The 19,624-nt window shown below is 38.2% G+C and overlaps 2 protein-coding genes across 4 annotated transcripts in view; one reads left to right on the top strand and one right to left on the bottom strand.

The window, feature by feature from the left end:
* The window catches only part of DOCK1 (dedicator of cytokinesis 1), a 325,958-nt gene that overhangs the window by 95,710 nt on the left and 210,624 nt on the right, over positions 1-19,624 (top strand). For both annotated transcript variants that reach the window (XM_076339221.1, XM_076339222.1), the window contains exons 26-27: positions 3,597-3,724; positions 6,218-6,313. In XM_076339221.1, coding sequence (XP_076195336.1) covers positions 3,597-3,724; positions 6,218-6,313 — 224 coding nt within the window. The remainder of the gene's footprint in view (positions 1-3,596; positions 3,725-6,217; positions 6,314-19,624) is intronic.
* INSYN2A (inhibitory synaptic factor 2A) overlaps positions 12,401-19,624 on the bottom strand; it is a 53,049-nt gene continuing 45,825 nt past the window's right edge. For both annotated transcript variants that reach the window (XM_076339224.1, XM_076339223.1), the window contains one exon: positions 12,401-15,533. In XM_076339224.1, the coding sequence (XP_076195339.1) occupies positions 15,350-15,533 (184 nt within the window). In that variant the 3' untranslated portion in view covers positions 12,401-15,349. The remainder of the gene's footprint in view (positions 15,534-19,624) is intronic.

Consider the following 19,624-nt stretch of genomic DNA (forward strand, 5'->3'; position numbering starts at 1 on the left):
TGTTCATTCTGTAACTCCTGCCTATTCTGACTGCTTCTGGGTGCCAGTTACGTCCACTGCAAAAGGACGGAGACCAAATGTGTATCAATAAAGGGAATGTTTGGTTGCAGAAGGAGCTTCTGCTGTTGAGTAGCATTCTACTGCTACCAAGAGGAGGCTACCTAGTGTTGGAAGCGTTACTTTGAGCTATTAATCTCTTGGTCAACTCTTGGCTTCTTAGGAGCGTGTTAGCTATAACCCTAAATAAGTGTTTTCACATTGCAATACGGGGTCATCCCCTCTTAATTGAGATTAATCTCCAGTTTCCATTTTTTAGTCTTGTGCCTCCTGCTGTGGTCTGTATGTTACTCGCGCTCTTGATGTCGGGATGGTGATGCTTACTGGTCCAGAACTATTTAAAATCCTCTTAAATAAAGACTTAATTGAGTGCTCATGAGCAAATGTTCCAGGGACATCCCTATCTGGAGCCTCTGGCAGAAAGCACCTGGGGAGACTCGAGGTCGACCCCTAGGGTTTTGGAGCCGGGGATACAGAGGATCCGAGGCCCGCTATACTCCAACTGAAAAAGAGATATTAGCAGCATATGAAGGGGTTCGAGCTGCTTCAGAAGTGATTGGCACTGAAGCACAGCTCCTCATGGCACCCCAGAAAGAATTGAGTCAGACAACAGGACTCATTTCTGAAACAACCTCATAGACACCTGGGCCAAAGAGCACGGCATTGAGTGGGTGTATCACATCCCCTATCATGCACCAGCCTCTGGGAAAATTGAACGATACAATGGACTGTTAAAGACTACACTGAGAGCAATGGGTGGCAGGACGTTCAAACATTGGGATACGCATTTAGCAAAGGCCACCTGGTTAGTCAACATGAGGAGATCTGCCAATCGAGCTGGCCCTGCCCAGTCAGAACTTTTACATACTGTAGATGGGAATAAAGTCCCTGTAGTGCACATAAAAAATATGCTGGGGAAGACAGTCTGGGTTATTCCTGCCTCGGGCAGAGGCAAACCCATCCGTGGGATTCCTTTTGCTCGAGGACGTGGGTGCACTTGGTGGATAATGCGGAAGGATGGGGAAGTCCGATGTGTACCTCAAGGGGATTTGATTTTGGGTGAGAATAGCCAATGATCTGAATTATGTGATGTTAAGTACTAATTATAGTTATAATAGTTCCAAAAAGGACTGTCGTGGTTTAATCTCAGTCGGCAACTAAGCACCACGCAGCCGCTCGCTCACTGCCCCCCACCCGGTGGGATGGGGGAGAGAATTGGAAGAGCACAAGTGAGAAAAAACTCGTGGGTTGAGATAAAAACAGTTTAATAATTGAAATAAAATAATAATAATATGATAATAATAACAATACACAAAGCAAGTGATGCACAGTACAATTGCTCACCACCCGCCGACCGATGCCCAGCCAGTCCCCGAGCAGCGGCCCTCCCGGCCAGCTTTCCCCAGTTTATGTACTGAGCATGATGTCACATGGTATGGAATGTCCCTTGGGCCAGTTTGGCTGTGCCCCCTCCCAGCTTCTTGTGCACCTCCAGCCTTCTCAGTCGGTAGAGCATGGAAAACTAAAAAGTCCTTGGCTAGTGTAAGCAATACCTAGCAACAACTAAAACATGGGTGCGTTATCAACTTTGTTCTCATCCTAAATCCAAAACACTGTACCAGCTACTAGAAAGGAAATTAACTCTATCCCTGCCGAAACCAGGACAGTGTGAAAATAATCTCTAAGCAATGATATAGTCATTAAGGACTGCCATGAAGCCTCCTTTTCTGAGTCATCCATATTCCATCAAGTCCAAGCAATTTGGGTAATATCGCTAAAAAAAAAAAAGTCAGTGTGATATATCTTTTATGTGGCTGTCAAGAGCTTCATCCATATTTTCCCAGGTACTGCATAATTAGAGATCTCATGGGCCAACAGCCAGTGTAGCATTTGACAAAGTGAATTCTTCAGTCATGTTTTCAGAGATTGTCGGCCAGGTGGATTTTATAGTACAGGGGCAACTTTTTGGAGTGACCCATATTGTGATAGTGTATGTCCATGTGTCAGGAAAATAAAAATTTCTCAACGGTAACTATTGTTTTTCAAGATACTTGGTTCACGTGCATATACACGTATAGCTGTGCTGTTTTCTGTCTGCTTATGCATATGACTTCTCTGAGAAAAAGCTGTCTGCCAGCTTGGTAATCAGCCCTTTTAGTATAGAGAGGCAGTACTCCTTCCTTTGGGCAAAGCAGAGCTCACACCTTCTTCCATATGTGCATGAGATAGTTGGGCAGATTGGTAGGGAAAGGGACTTGGGAGCTGGTGTCTAGTAGGGTAAAATAGCTGGAAAAGTCTCATGGTGTTCTTCTGTTCCTATTCTACAATATTATTTAGAGGAGGTGGAAAAATACCAAAATGTTCTTAATTCCTCCTTGTCCCTTCCTGCTCTCCTTTCTCTCACCCCCAAAATATGTTTTAGTACTATGCTGATGGTATATACACTGTGTAATTTAATCATCGTTATTTCTTCTTGACTGAGTCAGGCTCTGATGAACAAGAATAACCAGTTCCCCTTCTTTGGGCATGGATTTATTTGGGGGCTGGGAACAGGGGAGGCTAAAGGGCTTTAACTTCACTCTTTCCTGCTTTTGCGGATAAAGTGTGCATACTTCTAGTCTCATGCTGTGGTTGGTTGCAGCTGATGCCACCATACAGAAGGCAGGTATCTCTGGCTGTGCCATCTCTCCTAAAGGAAAAAGAGCATGGCCCAGGGTTAGGAGTGAACGCTAGGTCCCTGCACTCCCTCTGTGCAAGACAATTTGCAAGTTATACGTTAATTAGATTCATTAGTTCAGTGCCCCAGTGTTACCTGCTGTAGGTTTAGGAGTATCAATCTTCGCCTTATTTCCCTTACATTCTTGACCTGAGCCAAAATGTTGAGTTCCATTATTTAGCTCCATGTCCACTTCCCTCATCTTCCCCCTCTCTCTCTGCAAGTCCTGTACTTGCCTTGTACAGGCAACTACATCTGAATACCAGCATAAACTATTTGAGCAGCATTTTTTGAGCTATAAAAGACCATGTCACGCAGCTGAATGTTAATCTGAATAGCATCATACATCTCAGTGAATCATGTTTGTACGGTTAGACTATGCTGCATTGGTAACCAGTACAGGTAAGGTCAAGGAAGTTTAATACACCTTGCCAACACTCAACCAGTCGAGCAAGCGTAAAGCTAAGCTTGTACGTAATGCTTTGTGTCACGCTGTGTGATGGTGCTGGATAGGTCCAGTTAATCAGTGTTTTTAAGCAGAGGCAGTTAACATCAGTGAGACCACTCAAGTACTTTGCTGAACTGGGGCTGGTGGCAGCGCGGGTAGGAGGGTAGTGCTTGTCCAAGCATTCTTAACCTAATGACTTCATTTTCACTTGCTTATACCTTTTTCAGGTTTTTATGGTTTTGGTTGAAAAGCAGGACGTTACCTTCTCTTTCCTGATTTTTTTAATCTTAAGTAAGCACTAAAGCAGATTGGCTGTTTAGGCAGTGCTATGAAGTTATTTAAAGCTGTGTATGTAACCTTATGTTTTGTGTGCAGACTGCAGGGAAATCTTGCTGCCAACAATGACAGATCAGCTGAAGTATCACTTGGAAAGACAAGAAGATTTGGAGGCTTGTTGCCAGTTGCTGAGTAACATCCTGGAAGTGCTTTACAAGAAAGATGTGGTTAGTATCCTACGGTTCTGTGATGATTAGCACTTAAAAGAAATGGATCTTAGTAGAATGAATTAAGTAGGTAACTCCTGATGGCTTAGATTTTCTTTTCTTCCCCCCCCACCCCCAACCAGTCTCTTTTAAGTCTTCTTTTTAAGTATCCAGTGATGAGGATGTGTTGTGTGACATCTCAGGATGTTTCTTGCTGTTTCTGAGGCGCATCCAATACAGCACTGTTATCCAATAACGCTTTTCCAGACATTAGTTAGTAAGTAAATAGATATTCTTAGGAGTTCAACCTTTCTCTTACATAGTGTCTAGCCTCTGCCAGGTGGAAAATGTTTGTGTTTGGGTTTTTTTGTTTTGTTGTTGTTGGTTTTTTCCCATGAGCATTTTGGGAAATGCACATTTGAGTTGTATTGATACTGGCCTGCTAGGCCAGCCTGAAGGGGGGGGGTGTGGTGTGTATACACACACTCATATGTATATGTGAACATATACTTTTGTCAACACAGCAAACTTGTTTAGCTTTTTGAAGTGCCATTTAAAGTTAGCTAGTAGAATTCTCCACCTCAGTAAGAGAGAACCTGAACTGGAAAGTGGTGGCTTCTGCATTAATATTATAACTAGTGTAGTTGCCTTACCCATTCAGAATGTAAACATATGAGACTGTTGCGCATGAGAACCTGTTCAGTGCCCTGGGCTGGTATGCAGATGTGTAACTTGCATAATAGTCTCTTTTTTGTCTTCTCTTGACTTCACACAAATATGCGAATATTGGTGCTTTGCCGGAGAGTTGCAGTGATTTGATGCTCTCTTAAAAAAGTTTGGGCTGATGAGGCTGCTGCCTGAACCTTCAGTCCTACGCAGAATCATACACTAATTTAGTTGGAAAGGACCTTAGGGGTCAAGCTACTTACATCATATCTAGCATCTTATTTGACTATGTTTTTTGGGCTCGTTCTGATTTTGTTTCATTTTAAAGTAGTTCTGTGTGACTGTTTCAGAGAGTGGGTTATTTTAAAAAAGGAATTTGTTTTTGACAGCTTGGCTGCTTCCTGTCACTCTTGTTGGCTGCATTTGTCTCCGTGGTAGCAACTCACCTGCAGATCCACCATCTCCTGGGCTGAGCCCAGCTGGAGCGGGGCTGCAGGAGTGACAGGAGCAGAGCTGAGAGCTGCCCTGCACCGCTGTCGGTTAGTGGCTGGCTGCGAGGGGGCTGCAGAAAATAGATACCCATTTGCCAATGGAGCAGGGGGATGGAGAAGGGGACAGGGAAAGGAAGGAAACACTGCGAGTGAGGAGCGATGTAAAGTAAAATTGAAAATGGGCAGGAGCAGCGTAAGTGCCAGGAATGCAAAGAGGAGGAGAGTCTTGGAGAGAACTCATAGGAGAGAAAGGAGGGAGAGCTGAAGGGTGGAGAGGAGCAGGGTACTGAGGTAGATGCATTCTTCCCTGCAGATGCTCTTGGTACCAGAATTATCCCAAAGACAGATGTAAGGTTTATCCCAAAGACAGATCTGTCAGCAGCAGGAAAAGTCTACACTGGAGCAGCAGCTGCGTACATATGTACTGATGATGGCTTGTTCTTCAAATATGCAAATGCATTTTTCATATATGCAAGTCTGCCTTTGGTAATTAAGCATAATCCAATGATAAGATGTGGGTTATTATACGGATCCAAGGGCAAGAAAGGAAATTGTTTATCGGAATGTTTGTTTGATGGTCAAGAAGCAACACAAAGATGCTGCTTTATTTAGACAATTATCTGGGAAAATGCTTACAAATGTTGGCTGTAGAATTGTTTCCCCTTTCCATCTCACAGACCCCTTTTGAAGTCTTCTCCTTCAGACTAATGAAAACAATGAAGAAGCCTGTTTATAAAGAAAAAGATGAGAGCAAAGTTCATCTGTTTCTTTCTCCTTGTCATGTGTTCTTGGCTTCAGTTCCTGTAGGCATCATTCTGCATGAGGTTTCTGAACTTGTTCTTAGAAGCCAGTTGCGCTAAATATTTCATTTTCAACTCTTTCAAAAATAGTGGCAAACTACTTCTAATACAGAAATGTTAATTTGAAACAATTGACTGAAATTAAAGTTCCTTAACCAAAGTTTTGCTTTGCTTTTCTGTTTCTTTTAATTCAGCTGTTGCAGAATAGCCCCCCAGATTTGGTTATGCATGTGGGCTTTTGATGTTGGAAAAATGATTTAGGAAAATAAAATTATTAGGTAACTAAATGTCATAGGCTTTGCTGTATTTCCAGGGACTTGCTTTTCATTTAAATAAATGTAACAGAACATGTTAATTTATCAGAAACGTATTAATAAAACAGACGTTGCATGGCGTTTGGTAAAATGTGAGACTGATTTTCTGCTTTTGATCAACAGCAGTGAGTGATGTTTTATTTAACTTTCACAAGACAGGCAGATTTAAAGGCAAACATAAATAGTTCAGTTGTGTTGGTGTCTCTTGTATCTAGTTACCACTAATTTATTCTTTTTCCTTAGGGACCAACACAACGACATGTCCAGATAATCATGGAAAAGCTATTGAGGACAGTAAACAGAACAGTCATTTCCATGGGACGTGATTCGGAGCTCATTGTAAGTGTCTCTTGATGTAAACTTAAATACCTCTGTCACATCTCTTTGAACCTGATTGTAATAGGATTTAAATCCCAGGTGACCCAAAGCAATCAAAACCTTCTGTAACTGTGTTCAGTAATCTGTAAAACATTGGCTTGTAATTTTTCTGTGGTTTGCACAGGGGGAGAAAAAAAACTTAAAAAAAAAAATCGGTGGCCAGGTGATTAGCCAGATTTTAGATGTCTGTGTTAACCAAAATGATGTATTATTTGTAATTAGCCAGCTGAAAAGTGTGGAAATGAGACTTGCATGTTTGTTACTACATTAGCAATCATTTGACTCTACAAGCATTTACTTGCCTTTTTTGACTACAACTGAGATGAGCAACGTAATGGCAGTATTTGAATGATTGAAGAATAGAGCCCCAAATTATTGTGTTTTGAAAACCTAGAGGAAGGACTGATGCAGTAACGGCAGGTTGTCATGTTCCACTTCGGTGGCATAGCACTGTGATTTTAAAGCCTGACATTTGAATTTTTCATTAATTTTGGTCTAAATAATGAAAAAAATAGTGAGGCCTACTGATATTTAAAATGGGGATAGATCTTAGTGTGTTTTTGGGAGTCTCACTGTGTGTTTGCCTTTACCTTATATTCTTCCTTAGGTGTCTGCATCTGACAACTGATATATAGGAAAGTGGTCAAAGTGGGCCAGATTTCTCATCTGTCTGAGTAGCTGTCCTTCCATTCTACATTAATTTGGTTCAGTTTGGTTCGATACACTGATTTCTTTCTTAAAAAAGGGTTTATTTATTAGTCAGATATATCTGAGTCCATTAGCACTTTCTTTTTTCGATCTCCCCTTTCTTTTCCGCTTTTATTCCTCTGTGTAATTGCACACAGTGATATTTGACTTTTTACGACAAGGCGCTCTGTCCTCAGCACATCTTACTTATCTACTGCTGTCCTATTTACTTGGCATATGGTGGTACTTGTGTCTGCAAACATACTACAATTTTAGTTTTGTCTTCAGTGCGTCATTCACTAACTTTTTTTCGTCTTCCACTTTAATCACTTTGATTTGCAATAGTAGTTTTTCTCATAAGAAAGTGATAATGGATCACCAGATTCATTGTTGGAGCAAGAAATGGTTTTAAGTAGAGATCATTCTTACAGAATATTATAACGCTGGGATGCAGTACCAGTGAAAGGAAGACAAAAGGTTTATATGTTGTTACTTTGTGTGTTACCACAGAAATCGTTAATAATATACAGAATAGATATCTTAATATTTTTCTGTACAAGGGTACAAAACTATTTCTTCCCCTGGTTGTGCAGAAGGTGTAGTCTTGTAAGACATACATACAGGAAACTTCTTCGGTTACAGTTAGGATGTGAATTAATTATTGTTTTGATGAACATGATTTAGATGATATTTTAAAATGTTATTTATTTCTTTTGCATTTATCAAATTATATTGGAAAACTTCTGTATATATTTTAACTAAGTACAGTTGTATTAAAAATATCCACAGTGATCATGAATACAGCTTGAAATCACTTTATCCGCACACTCTGTAATTACGTAATTGAGAATTAATAGGACTGGGTATTTTCAAGGAGTACTTACTCCGATCTTGAAATTCAGTCTGTAGCTGAAGGGATCCTCCTGTGATCAACCAGTAACAATTCATTTTTGTGGCGTCAGCAAAGCAGGAAGAGTAAAATCTAAGTGATAATTAGCAAGCATAACCTGATCCCTCTCGGATCAGAATCGGGTTGAAATCGTGTATTAACTTCTCTTTTGTCAATATTAGTATAGTTTTACCTGGAACTTATATTAGACAATTAACCATACAGGATGAGTAGAAGGAAGGAATTTTAAAAATAAAGGACCTTACAGACGCAGAGTTCAAGTAATGATAACTTTTTCAAAAGAAGTAAAATACAGGACATAGCAATTTGTTTCTTATATAAAGATAGCTATGTTGGTGTACTAAAGCTGGCATGTTTTTTAGCTTGAAGAAATACTTAGCTGTGTCATCTTCACCCAAATCTAATGTTGCATAATACACTTTAAATTTAAAAAAGAACTTGGATCAAAAATACTGAGAAATTGGCATTTACTCCTGTAGATGTGAACTATATCTACATTAAGATTTATCAGCTTTTAGCTTCATTCTGGAAGCATTCCTCTGAGGATCCTGCTTTGAATAGCTCAAACGAATGGAAGACGCAGTCCTTCTCGTCTGAGACAAGACTTATTTTCTGTTAGGTAGCAATACCTAGATTAGAAACATAGATTCATAACCCCCTTGCAGTGTCAGTCAAGTTTGTTTAATTTCACATTCTTTATAAACCTCTGTTCTAATCACTGTGGAACTACTGTGGCATTTGGGATGCATGAACTTTGGGATCTACAGGGGTAAACATCAAAGACAATTGCTTTGTAAAAATTGTTTCAATTGATATTTTAATAATATTCTTTGTATACCCTTCTCAGTTTGAGGCTTGCGTGACTTACAGTTGTGTTGGTTTTGACTGTGTGATAAGTCAGTGAGAGGTGGTTCTGAGAGGCCAGAGTTTTATGTGATCAGCAGAGGATTGTAAAGAATTTAAACGGTAAAGTGAAAATGCTGTTATCTTGGAACAGAGGTGGCAGAAGTGGAATGCTTAAATATAATGTGATTTTACATCAGTCAACAGAAATCTTCAACAGAAGATGAGGTTGCTAGATGTGCTAATGTAATGGGAACATAAGACACTAAATTTACTGTTTCAGGGGGATATGCAATTAGAGGCTATTAAAGATATCATGAATAATTCAAATTATTTTCTCTACATCATAGCCTATGGATAGGGTACTGTATGTCTGATACTGAATGACTGTTACCGGGTCAATTTCCTTTGGAAAAATGTTGACGAAAGATGGATCAGTTGTAGTACCTACCTGACCAAAACCCTGACCTTCAGTGTAAAGCAAGGGACCAGCCTGCAGCGATGGCGGTACCTGCACAGTAATCTGTTTAAATGTATTTACTTCACTGTGTTACAAACATTCCACCTTAATCCAGGAAATAAAAAAAGGATTTTGATAACTTTTACCTGACACCTACCATATCTCAGTCTGAATATGGGAGGTATTGGGTACAACCTTTTAAAGGTTTTTGGTCTTCAGTATTCTTCAAGGCTGTATCTCGCATCTCTGGCAAAGTTTCTGTCTATTAAACCTTAAATTGCCAGTTAATCATGTTTAATTACAGGAGGTGCCTTTTCTACAGTGTTGAACAGACCGGAAAGATTGTCCAATAGTCTCTTTTGACTTTGCACATCTTTTCTTTTTTTTTTTTTTTCCATTTTTGCTTCCTTAAATGTGTGAGTTTCTAGATAAAAATCATAAGCTATTTTTATCATATACCTTCAAAACAGAATTATCTTGAAATAAGATAGACCAGTTGTAAGAAGAAAAACTAGATGACAAATAAAACAGAGTATAAGTGATAGATTAAAATCTGATTTGACCATAATTTTGTTAGAAGTTGGTAGCAAGAAGAATGTAAGTTAACATTTGTGGTACTGCACACTCTCTTTTAGCCTTCAGAACTTGTAAAAAAACCCAAACCCTCAGTTTCACCGCTGTCTTTATTAACTAAGATTAAGCGCAGTCTGGCCACTTATACAGGTCGTTTCAGTGAAAGCAATGAATTTATATACTTGGAAATTAGCATTAGCTTCCAGCCTGCCATATCAAATGAGTTTTTAACATGCAAGAAAAAAAACTTGTCACCATTTTAATACTAATTATTTTTAGCTACTTTTTCCTCTGGAAGTCTCACTGGCAATTTTTACGTGATCCCTTTGCTAACTGAGTAGAGGGTTCTGTGTGTGTTATTGTAGTGAAGGTAAGAACTAGATGCAGCCTTTGGGTGCTGAGTTGTCTGATGCAAGGTCAGGGTTCGTTGCTGCTCACAGAAGTTGGCTGCTTTGGGCTACTTTTGCATGTGCCTAGAGCTAGTCCCGCTTAGCGTGCAGTAAGAAGTCACATATAACAAGACACAAAATCTTTCCTACTGAAGAACATGTTGCCTGGAAAAAAAGTAAATTGAGCATGCTTCCTTGAGTCTTTTTTTTGAAGGATATTTTTAAACCATCTCTTTCCTTGCCTAGTAACTTTTGAAGAATGTTGCGTTCCACGTGAGTCAGCATGTTGGCCTCCTTCCGTAAATCAGAATTGACCGGCCACGATATGATGGTGGGTCCAAAATGAATCATGACTACTCCCTACTTCCTTGTGATCAGCAGCTTGGTATGTTTTTCATTTGCAAAGCCAAGAAAAACAAGCTAGTTGCTGAACTCTTTAATTTCAGAAAGGACATCCAGATGGGGTTTTTGGATCCCTATGTGTACAATTTTTGGAAGATACTTCACTTGGCAGATTTGTGCAACTGTATGATCATTGTCTAGACAATCTTGGTTCCTTTATATGGTGGAACAAATCAAATTCCATTTTGATACAGAAAAAAATCTAGCTCATAGATGTAAGAGCAAAGAGTGTAGGAAGTGGCTGTACTCCCGAGAGACTCTGTCCTTAAGAGCAGCGGCTCTGAACGTGTAGTGGTATATGGTGAACAGTGTGAACACCTGCTGTGATCAGGGAAAAAATGCTATTTTAGATTCTCCTGGGATGTGTAACTAGGAAGTAGTGGACAGGAGAGGACTTTATGAATTTACTGATGCGTGGAGTGTTTTCCACATCGCTTTTTTTCCCCCTCTACACTTTAAAACAAGGATGTGGTGAAACCAAAACAGAAATGCTGCAGAAATCATCAGAAAGTAGAGAAAATAAGTGATTTGTGGTGTGAGATGTGAAAGCCATCTGAGGTTAATAAAAAGATTGAGAGGTGCCCCTCGGTAATAGTGAAGGAGAATCTCTGTAGGGTGAAGATGGCATCTGTCAAAGGAAAGAGGAGGAGCTGGCGACAGTACTGGAGCATGAGAAGTGTAAACTAGAGCAGCTGATATGGCACTGATGTGGGAAGTGAACACTCAATCAAAGACAGTGGTGGATTCTCCATCTCTTGGCATCTTCAAGGCAGGATGTCTTTCTGGAAGGCGGTAAAATATGAGTCTGAGTCTAAGTAAAATATGAGTTACTGAGGGTCATGGGAGAGAGTTCTGGGGCTAAAGTTATTTAGGAGTTGAAGCTAGACGTAAATTGTCTTTCTGTGCCTTAAAATCTGTCAAGTTGAGGATTAATGGGTTCCAAAATGTTGGGGAGAAAGCTTCATTTTCTTCACCGGACTTCTACGATGTAAAAACTTATACTTTGTTTTATTGAATTGCATGTTTTCTTATCTTTCAAAAACATTTGAAATTATGTATTGCAAAGTAATTTCACAAAAACTGAAGTGGTATTCGAATGATGGTCATGATTTTGTTCCATCACTAATACTGAGCTTTTTTTATGTTGTAAAATATAATATCACCGATGCAGCGAATGGGTATGGAGTATGACCTACCAATGTTTATCGGAACAAACTGCATTCACATTGACAGCAAATTTCTAGCACTCCAATTATTATTAGCACTCCACAGTTGTATTTTATGGATGCTGAAATAATACTAAAAATAGTTTCATGCAGTCCGTTTCATTCTACTAAACAGAATTGTGTCGGTATAGCAGTTACATTTTTAGTGGCAATCCAGTTAACAAATTCCAGTAGTAATATATAATGTGTGCTATTATACAGATGCCAAAGAAGTGGTATAATCTAACAGTGTACTTGATTTGAAAGTGTTCATGAAAAATTAACCTATTGGATTTTGAAAAAATGATTAACCTTTAAAACATAGAGTGAAATTAAAGGCATAGACGGTGGTTTTGCATCTTAAGCAAGAAAAAGCAAACACTTTGTACCGATGATAGGATTTTTCAGTTTTAATTATGATTTTTTTCAGTTTATCCTGGTCTTTAAACTATTTTTACAGTGACTTTTTTTCCTTTAAGAAAACAAGTGATACTCACATGAATAGTGTTTCCTAATAGTTCTAAAACAAAGAATGTAATGTTGCTTAATGGAAATTATACGGACTCAGAAAATAGCAAGTAATATAAAATCACTGCAGTATTTATTGACTAAAAAGTATTTTTAAGCATATGGGAGAAGTGCATATAGCAAATTAGTGTATGAAAGTGCATGGTATTGTCAGTGAATTCAGCAAAGCTAACGTTATGTGCCACATTGAAAGTGAAGATGCATTTTCTTTGTTATAACCGCATACCTGCATTTTATAAGAACTTCTACATTAGGGTGAAAATAGCTTTGTCAGTCACATTTAACTAAAAGCTCTAAAGAATTAGGTTTTTCTCTCAGTGTCTAACCTGAGCCTGAGTGATTCTAAACGTAATACAATATGATACATTTTACACACTTGCAAAAACATTTTATTACAAATTACATTGTATGGTACGATATAACACGATATGTAATTTTAAGCAAGACTATATGTATGTTAGCTTTTCCAGTTTTAAAAAAATGTAAAAAATTAAAAATTTGCAACTTCTTAAGAAAATAGCCTGGACATGTACAGAACACTCCGTGAGAACTTTCACTTTTAGCTCTTACATGTTTCACCAGTGAATTTTCCTCTATCATTTTAAATGATTACAGAATACTGGTCTCTGTATGAGTCAGTAACCGCACATAAAAACAGTTCAGTTTGTGTCAGAGTCCTTGCACACAAGAACATTTAGAATAGGTTTATGGGAAAAGCTACTGATTCGGTGACAATTTCTAATTGACTGCCATTGAGAGATGCTTGATTTAATTTTGTTTTAAAAAAAACCCCAAACACTAGGCACGTTAGCACAGATGAGTTCATAAATTGTAACACTATTTTAAAATAATGCTGTTGTATTTTCTTGTTCTGTCCATATTTGATATTTCGTTCTGTTTAGAAAAAAAAATAATTTCTTGTCTGGAAATACTTGGGTTTCTAAAACATGTAGGGTGGGCTGTCTTGTAAACAGTTTTATATTTTCAATTAAAAACGGTATAAAATACATGAAACGTTTTTTCCACATGAAACAATTGCACTTCCTTCCTGGTACACAGGATCACCTTTTCTAATCCTTCAGCTTTCACAAAAGTATTTCAGGATATTGTTTGCTTATGTACAAGAACTTGTAGCCCTCTTGAAGGTTTACTGCAAAGGTGACTTTTTTTCATTAAAGCATGCTGAAATTAATTTTGAGGTGGACACAGACATATTCTTCTGCATTTCTGTTCCCATTTTAACTTCCTTTCCTTGCTCTTTCCTTTGGGGGGGGGGGGGGGGGAGGAGGGGAAAGTTATTTTTCTCGAGTTTTCTTGCAGTAATGGATTTGATGCACTTAGGGACTTGGTTTAGTGGGTATGGTGGTGTTGGGTCGATGGTTGGACTCGATGATCTTAGAGGTCTTTTCCAACCTCAATTGATTCTATGATGCTGAGCTAATAGGAAAAATAGTGTAAATGAAAACACTTCAAATTTTTTAGTATGTGCAAACTCTTCTGCTAATGAGTACATCTCTTCCACCTAAAGACTGAAGAATTTGTATCTTAATGATACTGCAGGGAATGCAATTTCAAATCCAATTCTTAGTAAACCAGTTTGTCACATGATACTGTATGACTCAAATTATCCTAAATCCTTAAAAAAAAAAAAAAACAACAAAAAAACACAACCAGAAGATTCCCACTCCCTGGCCACTTCTAGCCAGGGAGAAATTTTTCCACAAACGGTCACTCTAGATGCAAGTTTAATGACAGTAACAAATACTTAAAGGAAAAAGTTGCAGTTTATAATTCAGAGCAAAATTTTAAGTGTCATTTAAGAAAAAAACAAAACACAAAAAACTAGGAAAAAACTGATTCACATCTCTTCCCTAAGTGTGTTGGTTAGCAAGTACAATTGATAGATTTCGATATAAATTATAATATATCGGGAAACCCATCTGAGAAGCTTAGTAAATAAATAGCATTGAAAATTGGTGCTCCTTCCAAATAGGTTTCAAAGCGTAATGCATACTATAAATTTTCTGGTGCCTTCTGCAATAGTGTAGAGGTTTTCCAAAGACTGAGTTACAAAAAGATATTACATTATGGCAAATGCCAACAATCCGTAGAGCTTTTGTTCTGTTTGTGGGGTGGTTGTTTTTTCTGTGCCAGAATGTGTCATTTAGACCTTGTGAGTACCAAAAGACTGAAAGTGAGATCTAGGACAGATGATTGTCCCGTAGCCTTGACCCTGTCAGCTTGGTGTGGTTAAAGGCTTGTTCTGACTTTGGGAGGTTTCTAGCTGCTCACCCGTTGGAGATGAGCAGCAAACTTGTTCGTCTGGTGATAAGGACATAGCTAAATTAGAAATGATGGTGCACTGTCGAAATGTGATAGCTTGGTTGAAGCCTACGTCACATGAAGGCAAATATACATATAGTCACATCTTAGAGATTATTCTTGCTCTTGGACCACATGAAAAATTGTGCTTTGTCCAGGATATATGTGCTGAAAACTGCACTCCCCGATCAACATGGATTTGTAAAACTGAAGACCATGGCAAACATAAGGCTTGCTTGCTTTTTTTTTTCCCTCGTTGCTGTTTAAAGACAATAAACCAAGCCCCCAAAAGGCTTTAAAACAATAGTGATATTTAGCTGCGTACAGGATGACAGCCTACAATTTAACAGGTTAGAACGTGACGCTTTCAGATCTAAGGGGGGGAAATAGTTTTACGTTCCATCTTTGTACAAATTTCAATTCAGGTTTTACATCCCACATTGGTGAACTGCAAATAAAAGTTGGCAAGGTATTATCTAACGCCTTGCTTCTGGACATTAGTTTATAGGTACAAAGGCCTTTTTGGTACATACAGTGAGAACTGAATGCTGCCAGAATGGTCAGAACTATATTGGCCGGTAATACTGATCAGTCTACGAAGATCCCGTTATAGATGATTGATAGAACTCCAAATATTTTTCAAAGAAGGCCTTGAACTCCACATGTAATGGACTTGGGTTAAAGGAACCAGAGTTTCCATCTTCCATGCTTTTTTGATTCAGTTTTGGATTTTTGCTTGGGAGTGGAGGAGTAGCTCTCCTGAGAATAAGGCAAAGGTGCAACCTGAGTTTCCTCAATAGGATGAAGTTTTCTCAAAACTGGCTGTAGTTTATCTTCTTGCTGTTTAAAATCCAATTCCACACTAAAAAAGGGAAGAAAAAAGCAATTAGTTACTAATTATGATGATAGAAAGATTTCAATTAAGCCAGCATCTGACACCAATGGGCAAGTGCATAATTTATGAAATTCAAATACAAAATAAATGTTTAAATCAGATCTCCACATTTCTTACACCAAAAGTGAAAGGGATGGGGGGAAGAGGAAGGTCAAAAAAGGACATACTGCAAAAGAGAAATAGGAATGGGAATGAGAAGCAAACTTCTCCCTCCTGTTTAGGAGGGCCTTGAGGATTATGGTAGAAGTGCTGTGATTGAAGACTAGAAATACTACTTTTTCACTCATCTCTGTGGAGAAATGCTCTTTCAGAGGGCTCCCAGGCTCAGTTCTCCCTCCTGTCTGCATGGTCTGGGAGGTTAGGGTGGCAGCCAGGCATGTGCATCCTTGTGCTTTTCAGAAAAGCTGATGGGTTGGCCATAAGCAACAAGGCTGTCATGGCAATTTCTTTACCGTAGCTGTTTCTTGCAAGTTTTACCATGAGTTAGGTTAATTTCACCAAACTGTTGTAATATGTATATACTCATATACGCATGTGGAAAAAAATGAATAAATTAAAAAACAATTCTCTTTTACAGTGCAATCCTTTAGCATATGCTGACAGCATCTAAACTTAGCCCTGTAATGAGGATAACAACATAAAATCTACTCGGCCCCTGCTGTAAATGACTGCTGAGGCAAAAACATCTAATGATGTAGATCCATTTAGCTGACCAGATCTGTAGGTAAAGTAAGTAAAATGGAAAGAACCCGTTTCAGTAGTAGCTAGTGTGTACTCGCTTGTTCCATTGCCATTAAAATTTAATAGAAATAAGGGAAATACTCATTTAAGCGTAAGCTTGCATTCAAACAATATACTGAAGCTCTAAAATACACCTCCTGAATTCTAAACATTGTCGGCTACAAAATCCTGCCAGCAATTAAGAAACATAATAAAGATGAAATTACAACCCTTATTTCAACAGTGCACTACAGATCATTTCAAGTTTACCTTACAAAACAAGGGAACCACATTGTAAACTTCAGCAAAAGGTTAATTCTGTCTGATACTCAAAACTGAATCTAGGCCACTTACAAATACCTGGAAACGTCATGGTTTTAGTTGCATTTGGTACAACAGCTTGTGGCCAAGTCCTGCACCGAGTCTTTTCATCCTGTCTAATGCATTACATTTCAATGTGGCACCTGGATATCAGAGGATAAATTTAGAAGACAGGGTGAAATTAAGGGAATTTAGTCACGGGTTAATTTATTTCTTCCCTACTTTTTGCTTGATATTTTAAACCTAACAGTTAATGATTGAGGTGAAGATTGTGTCTGAATGCATCTGTTGGGGCACTTGAGAGGTGGCCCTTTCACCTCTACTGCTGAGGTTTCTTGGGCTTTGCACTGACAACTTTGCTACTTCAGCGTTGCATGAATATGAAGTTGTTCTTGGATGTCAGTTCACTTTTAATAAGTATTAAATATGTTTTCTGAGTAATTTCTGCCATTGCTTGTTTGGCGTAAACCACTAGAGAAGTTAGGTCTACTTTTTCAGGCCTCATGCTCCCAGTGTAGTTCATCTAAAAAGAGATTTTTAAAATTTTGTTACTACTACTCCTGTCTAGCTTAAGGAGAGTGGCACCCCACCTTGAATGCATGGAAGCATGCAGTACAAAACACCTGAAATCATTTCAGAGGAAATTCTCCAAGTAAGCTGCAATAACAGAAGTCACGGGAAATTTTGGTGGACTTCAGTGCCACAGCCTTTGCAAACTGAGCACATAATACCATCTAATACCATCTGCTGATTTACGTGGATTTTATTTTCCTCTTAGGGTGGAGGAGAGGGAATCAAAGATGCTAAGAGAAGTTTGGGATATCTTTGTGCTTTGTTTTTTTGAAGAGCTGAAGAGTCTGCCTACAAGGACTTCCAGTGAAGCCCTAGAAAGGGGTGCTGGAAAGGTGTAAGGTCTTTTTTTGCATCTGGCTGTGCCTAGTTTGGTGTTTTGGTTGGTTTTGCATCTGGCTGTGCCTAGTTTAACTGTGAAATATGTTCTGAGCAAAAGTGTCAGCATTTCAGTGATTTGGAGTGATTTGGATAAACTTTCTAATAGTGGAGGAGAGAAAGAAATTAGGTAAGAGTTCAAATATTCAAAATATTTTCCCCACCTCCGTTTTGTTAAGCAGTAAAAAGACATTCCAAATCAAAGAAGGTAATTTTTAAAATTTCAGCTATATGCTAGAACTATACTTACGAATACTGAATTTGCAGGAGACAGCTGTGTTGGGTATCCTGTTACTGCAGAAGAACACTACAAACCTACTGATTAATCTAATATCTGTCCTTGTTAATGAAAGAACAATGCCGTCTTCAACTTGATAACATGTTCTTGTTTGCAGTTTAGGTAGCAAAAAGCAGTTGGTTAGATAAGTGCGGCATTAATTTTGTAGTAAGATTGGGATATCGGTTGATTGTGAATGCCCCACCACATAATGCTTTCAGTAATAGTGAGAGAATCTCGGCATGAAATAGAATCTTCTCTAAGAGCTCTCTAAATCTCATTTAAAGTGGCATGCAAATCTGTGCAGAATTTGGCATATATTATAGTTGGTTTGTTTCTCAGTATAAATTTGGGGGGGGGGGGGGGAGGAAGGCATTTCAGCTCTGGCATTGGCAGAGTTCATTTTTACTTCTTTCAAAATGTTATTCTTGAAGGGGAGCTCTCCTAAGAGCTACTTGAAATTGATGTAAAAGATAAAATTGTTTTAAAAAAACCTGGCTGAACAGAATAACTTTTTTCATAATCAATTTCTATTGAAGACAGACCTCAAGAGAAAAACAGTCTTAGTTCTAGTCCATATGACAAAAACCATGTTATTATCATTTTCTACCGCATAAAACCATTTGCAGCACAGTTCAGGCTGTCTTTCAGCTATTTACATCAAAATGAAATATTTTGCTTCTGAAGAGTATAAAGAGGATGAATGAAAACATATTATTTCAGCATTTATAACTGTAAATTTTGCAATAATTGATTGTTGTTTATCAAGATCAATTTATCTAGCTTTGTAGGTTTTTTAATGTAACCATTCCTTTCAGGCAAACTAAACTTAGGTTTAGTGTATAACTGTTTGTGCTGCAGCAATAAGACAAAACCCTTATTCTGTAATTTTTCACATATCTTTCTAAATTAGCTAGAGCTGACTTTATTTTTGGTCTTTAACTTTATATGAAACATATGAAATATTATTAAATTCAGTAAGTGTTACATATTTGTGACTTCTTTATAATTTTGTTATAGAGCTGCAGATCTTTCCAGTTCTTGCATTCATGAACTTGATTTTGTCACCTGTCACAGGTCTGACATTTTGTTTTGCTTAGTGCTATTTTTGTATCCTAAGTATCTACAGGTTTCCTCTCAAAATGACCTTTTCTTGAAATACTCTGTGCCATGTGGCTCTTTTCACTTTCAAACTTAATCTGTTTTTGTCTCTTCTTTAAGCCTCTCCATGATAACTCCATAAACTTAATTAGTGAGGACTATATGTTCTTCTAGCATTATGCATGATGGAGATCGTAATTACTGGCTTCAGAAGCATTTTTCGTTAGATGTAGTAATAGTATTTTTCAATAGACTGACAATTGTGAATAAGCCCTACAAAATCAAGGGACGAATCTAAATATTATATAACGCTAGCACCACAAACATTTACCTGACACATCCGATTAGGGCATACTAAAGGTTCACTTACCTACAATATTGTCAAATTTGGAACATTGGGTTGGAGTTTCTCCATGTTCAATGCCTGTCTCAAATTTTTCCTGTGCATGAAACTCCAGTGCAAATAGATAGGCTGTTTTTGTGAACAACTATAAGCAGTAAAATTTTGTCTGTGATAAGTATTCTGTTTTTCTGTGTTTCCTCCCCAAAACAACTATATACTTAGAAGGTTTACAACAGAAACTTCATGTTTTAGGGCAGTTGCCTGTGTATCAGTGTTTGCATAGATGTCATTCTCGTGAAAATCTGGCCAAATCAAATAACAGACCTTTGAGAATTTTATTTTGATGTG

This window comes from Aptenodytes patagonicus, chromosome 5 (assembly GCF_965638725.1).
Source record: "Aptenodytes patagonicus chromosome 5, bAptPat1.pri.cur, whole genome shotgun sequence".
Classification (NCBI taxonomy): Eukaryota; Metazoa; Chordata; class Aves; order Sphenisciformes; family Spheniscidae; genus Aptenodytes; species Aptenodytes patagonicus.